We start from the raw sequence: 4,634 nt of genomic DNA, 5'->3' as shown, positions 1-4,634 counted from the left end.
CAGCCCGGCAGCCCTCGGGGGATGTCCACTTGCCAGCGGGGAGCAGGCCTAAGCTGCAGTCGGACATCATTAGTGCTGCTGAGGAGGCGGGGGAGGCTCCCGTCACCACCGCTGTGCTGGCAGCCATCGGCCTGGCCTGTGGCTGAGCAGAGCTCCCCCTGTGGGAGCGCACTGACCACCAGGGGGCAGCTCCTGCATTGAGCGTCTGCCCCCTGGTGGTCAGTGTGTGTCATAGCGACCAGTCATTCCCAGTCGTTCTGCTGTGAGGGTCAATTTGCATATTACCCTTTTATTCTATAGGATTATTATTACTCGAGGCCCAGCACTCGAAATTGTGCACGGGCAGGGGCCCCAGGCCTAGCTTGCAATGAGAGCCATCTTCCGCCCAGTCGCCAGTCCCCAGTCCCGCCCCGCTGCAGGGGAGGGACCTAGAGGTGATTATGAGGGACCTTGACCTCATAGCGACTGGTCGAGCGGTCATTCTGGTCCTCACACCGTTACGGTCGCTGGGCTTTTATTATATAGGATGGTTAATCCTCATCCAAAGATATTTTCCCCACGGATTTTTAGGGAGAATGGAAGGGAAGGAGAGAGACGGAGAGAGAGAGCGAGAAACATCGAAGGGAGAGAGAGACACACGGATTGGTTGCCTCTTGAACACGCCCGGGACCAGGGATCGAACCCGCAGCCCAGGTGTGTTCCCTGGACCGGGAATCAAATTCCAGACTCTCTGGTGCATTGGTGGTGCTCTAACCATTGGGCAACACCCTCCAGGGCCATCATATAACTTAAGTTGATTCAGCAACGATGAAAGAATAATAAAAACAGCCCTGGCCGGTGTGGCTCAGTGGATGGAGCGTCGGCCTGCGGACTGCAGGGTCCCGGGTTCGATTCCGGCCAAGGGCATGTACCTTGGTTGTGGGCACATCCCCAGTAGGGGGCGTGCAGGAGGCAGCTGATCGATGTTTCTCTCTCATCGATGTTTCTGACTCTCTATCCCTCTCCCTTCCTCTCTGTAAAAAAATCAATAAAATATATTTTTTTAAAAAAAGAACTATGAAAACAACCAGCGGAACATCTCTGGCATTTGCTCACGTATCCGGACGGAGCAAGTGTGGCTTGGAGGAGATAAGAGACTTCTTTGCGATTCTGCCTATTTGAGATCCTATAGGGTAAAAGGCTGATATGCAAATGGTCCCCTTGGGAGTTCGGCCGCTCGCTGGGACCTGCGCTGACCACCAGGGGGCGGCGCGGACTGAAGGAAGGCCCGGATCGGCCCTGATCGCCGGCCAGTCCTAGGGACCTACCCCTGCACGAATTTCGTGCACCGGGCCTCTAGTATCTCTCTATCTCTAGGGCGTCCCAATATTCACGCAAGATTTGAATGTTGCGTGAGCGTTAACAACAAGAACAACAAATAAAAGCCTAATTTGACTGGGTTGATGGAATCGGATTCTGATATCTGTCGCCCTTTGGCGTCAATCCGCTCACTGTGTCTTCGTCTGCGCGTTCGGGTTTCAGGTTTAACAGCATCCAGGCCTTGTCGGAGACCGCGTTCGCGGGGCTGACCCAGCTGGAGCTACTGATGCTACACGGCAACAACATCCCCAGCATCCCGGACGGGGCGCTCAGGGACCTCCGCTCCCTCCAGGTAACGCCCGCATTGATGTCATCGATGTTGTTATTTTATTATTAATTTTTATTTTATTATTTTATTATTAATTTTTATTTTATTATTTTATTATTTATTTTAATGATTTGTTTTGTTATTTTATTTTATGGGTCTGCAGGCCAGCGCTCTATTCACTGAGCCAAACCAGCAAGGGCTGCATTTTATTTTATTTTGTTTCATTTTATTTCATTTCATTTTATTATTTTACTTTATATCTTATTTTATATTTTATTTTATTTATTTTATGATTTTATTTTATATTTTCTTTTCTTTTATTTTTTTATTATTTTATTTTATATTTTTCTTTTCTTTTATTTGTTTTATTATTAATTTTATTTTATTATTTTATTATTTATTTTAATTATTTACTTTATTATTTTATTTTATGGGTCTGTAGGCCAGCGCTCTATTCACTGAGCCAAACCAGCAAGGGCTGGTAATCCTCTTGATAGACCCTTTCCAAAAAACGGTGACCCCCCGCCCCTTGAAGCAATGCATTCTTTGCTAGAACCTTCCTTTTGCTCCATTCTGCCTATAAACACCTTCCATTTTTACAGCTTCTCAGAGCTTCTTTCTATTTGCTGGATGGGATACTGCCTGATTCATGAATCAATGAATAAAGCCAATTTCATCTTTAAATGTACTCAGTTAAATTTTTAACAGTCCTCCATTTCTTGAATCAGTGATATCACCCTCATTTAGTAAGCCACCCCACTCCCACACCACCCCACACCCTATACTGAATCCAAACAAAGCAGGAGGGCCAGTTCCCCACCCCCAGCCCCCACCCAATGAGAACTTCCCCCAGAGGGGGGTTGTGTGGCATCCCCCAGCCTGGCTGAGAAGTATCTTGGGAGAGCCACCCAGCACTGGCTCAGCTCCTAGATGGCACGGCAACCAAACCCCTCAGCGCTCCACCCCCATTCTACCCATCCCTGTGGGACACTGGCCATCTTTTACTTTCCTCAAAGGCCCTGCCCTGACCCCCACAGGAGTGAGGGCTTTCAGGATTTACAGCCCCGGGGAGTCCTCCAATGAGCAATGAAGAAACAAGAGTCAGGAAATGCAGTGGGAAACATGGCTTTATGACCAAGAGAGGCAGGGAGTCCTGCCCAGTGCCCAGGATGGGCCAGGGGCTGCAAGGAGGGGTGTAAGGAGGGGGCTCCAGGCAGGATCTTTTCCTTGCCACTGGCTTAGGAGGAGCAGACGAAGGGCAGAAGTCTTTCGCAACATGATTGTCGCCAATAACCACCTGGCAATAGAGAACACAGTGATGTCAACAGCTGGCAGAGTGTGGCCCGTGCCCCCCTTGCCCTCCAATTGTCATGATATGTTTGCCACACACCCCCACCTGCTTGTTGAGCTTTCACCCCAGGAAGACAAGGTGCTGAGTGCTTCCTGGGGGCTCCTGGCTAATCCTCACAATGACTCCCAGAGGGAGGTGCTGTCCTCATCCCCATTGCACAGATGAGGAACCTGAGGCTCAGTGGGGAAACCACTTGTCTGTATGGCAGTGGGCAGGTGGCAGGGCTGGGATGGGAACTGTGGAAGCCTTTCTCCAGCATGTATGGCCTCAGCCACAGTCCTGAGTCCTCTGCACACACACCTACCCCACCCTCCCCCGCCTTCCCTCTGAGGTTTGAGCGTCTGATCGATGCTTCTCTGTCTCTCGATCTATTTTTGTTCATCGGTTTATGTGGTTCATGATAATCCACAAATGAGTGAGATCCTGCGATATTTATCTTTGACTGACTTAGTTCACTTAGCAGAATATTTTTTCTTTTCTTTTATTTTATTTTGTTTTATCTTATTATTGTATTTTTATTTTATTTTATTATTTTATTTTTAACTAGAGGCCCAGTTGGCCGGCCGTCCCCACCCCTCGGCCCCCGGATTGAACTCCGGGTCGAACTCCCGGTTAAACTCCCCATTGAGGGGACAATTTGCATATTAGGCTTTTATTATATAGGATGTTTTATTGCAACTCATGGTAGTAACCAGGAAACAAAAAGCTATAGTAGATTCACAAGAGATAACGAGAGATGAATCAAAGTATGCCACCACAGAAAATCATCAGTTCACAAAAGTAGAAAGAAAAAAGAAAAAAAACACTAGGGAACTAAAAAACAGCCAGAAAGCAATTAAAGACATGGCATTATCAATAGTATTAATGAGAGTAATTAACCAATAAAAACACAGAGTGGATGGATATAGTAAGTTCATAAAAAAATAAGACCTGCCCTAGCAGGTTTGGCTCAATGGACAGAGCGTTGGCCTGTGGACTGAAGGGTCCCAGGTTTGATTCTGGTCAAGGGCACATGTCTGGGTTGAGGGCTTGATAACCAGAAGGAGATGTACAGGAGGCAGTCCATCAATGATTCTCTCTCATCACTCATGTTTCTATCTCTCTCTCCCTCTCCCTTCCTCTCTGAAATCAATAAAAATATTTTTTTTTAAAAAGCAAGACCTAACTAAATTCTGCCTTCAAGAGATTGACTTGTTTTAAGAACACACATAGGTTCAAAATAGAGATTAAAATATATTCCATGAAAGCAGCAACTAAAAGAAAGATGGGGTAGCTATCTACATATATAAATAAAATAAAATAAAAAAAATAAAATAATACGCGGGATTTCCCGCCCGTCTGCCTCCTGTCGCCGCAGGTCTTCAAGTTCAGCTACAACAAGCTGCGGGTCCTCACCGCCCACACCCTGCGGGGCCTGCGGAGCCTGGTCCGGCTGCACCTGGACCACAACCAGCTGGAATTCCTGCACCCGCGGGCCTTCCTGGGCCTCACGTCCCTGCGGCTGCTGCACCTGGAGGGCAACCTGCTCCAGCAGCTGCACCCGGGCACCTTCGCCACCCTCACCCTCCTGGACCACTTCCCGCTCTCCAACGTGCGGCACCTCTACCTGGCGGAGAACCGGCTGCGGGGTCTGCCCGAGGGGCTGCTGCGGACCAT

General features: G+C 48.3%; 1 protein-coding gene across 1 annotated transcript in view; it reads left to right on the top strand.

Annotated features, from left to right (window-relative positions):
- MXRA5 (matrix-remodelling associated 5) overlaps nucleotides 1-4,634 on the top strand; it is a gene marked incomplete at its 5' end in the record, with an annotated part of 27,603 nt that overhangs the window by 2,759 nt on the left and 20,210 nt on the right. The window contains 2 exons of the mRNA XM_014532876.1: nucleotides 1,522-1,651; nucleotides 4,336-4,606. Of these exons, the coding sequence (XP_014388362.1) occupies nucleotides 1,522-1,651; nucleotides 4,336-4,606 (401 nt within the window). The remainder of the gene's footprint in view (nucleotides 1-1,521; nucleotides 1,652-4,335; nucleotides 4,607-4,634) is intronic.

Source organism: Myotis brandtii, unplaced genomic scaffold (genome assembly GCF_000412655.1).
Source record: "Myotis brandtii unplaced genomic scaffold, ASM41265v1 scaffold918, whole genome shotgun sequence".
In the NCBI taxonomy this organism is placed as follows: Eukaryota; Metazoa; Chordata; class Mammalia; order Chiroptera; family Vespertilionidae; genus Myotis; species Myotis brandtii.
This window is presented reverse-complemented; position numbering and strand designations above follow the sequence as displayed.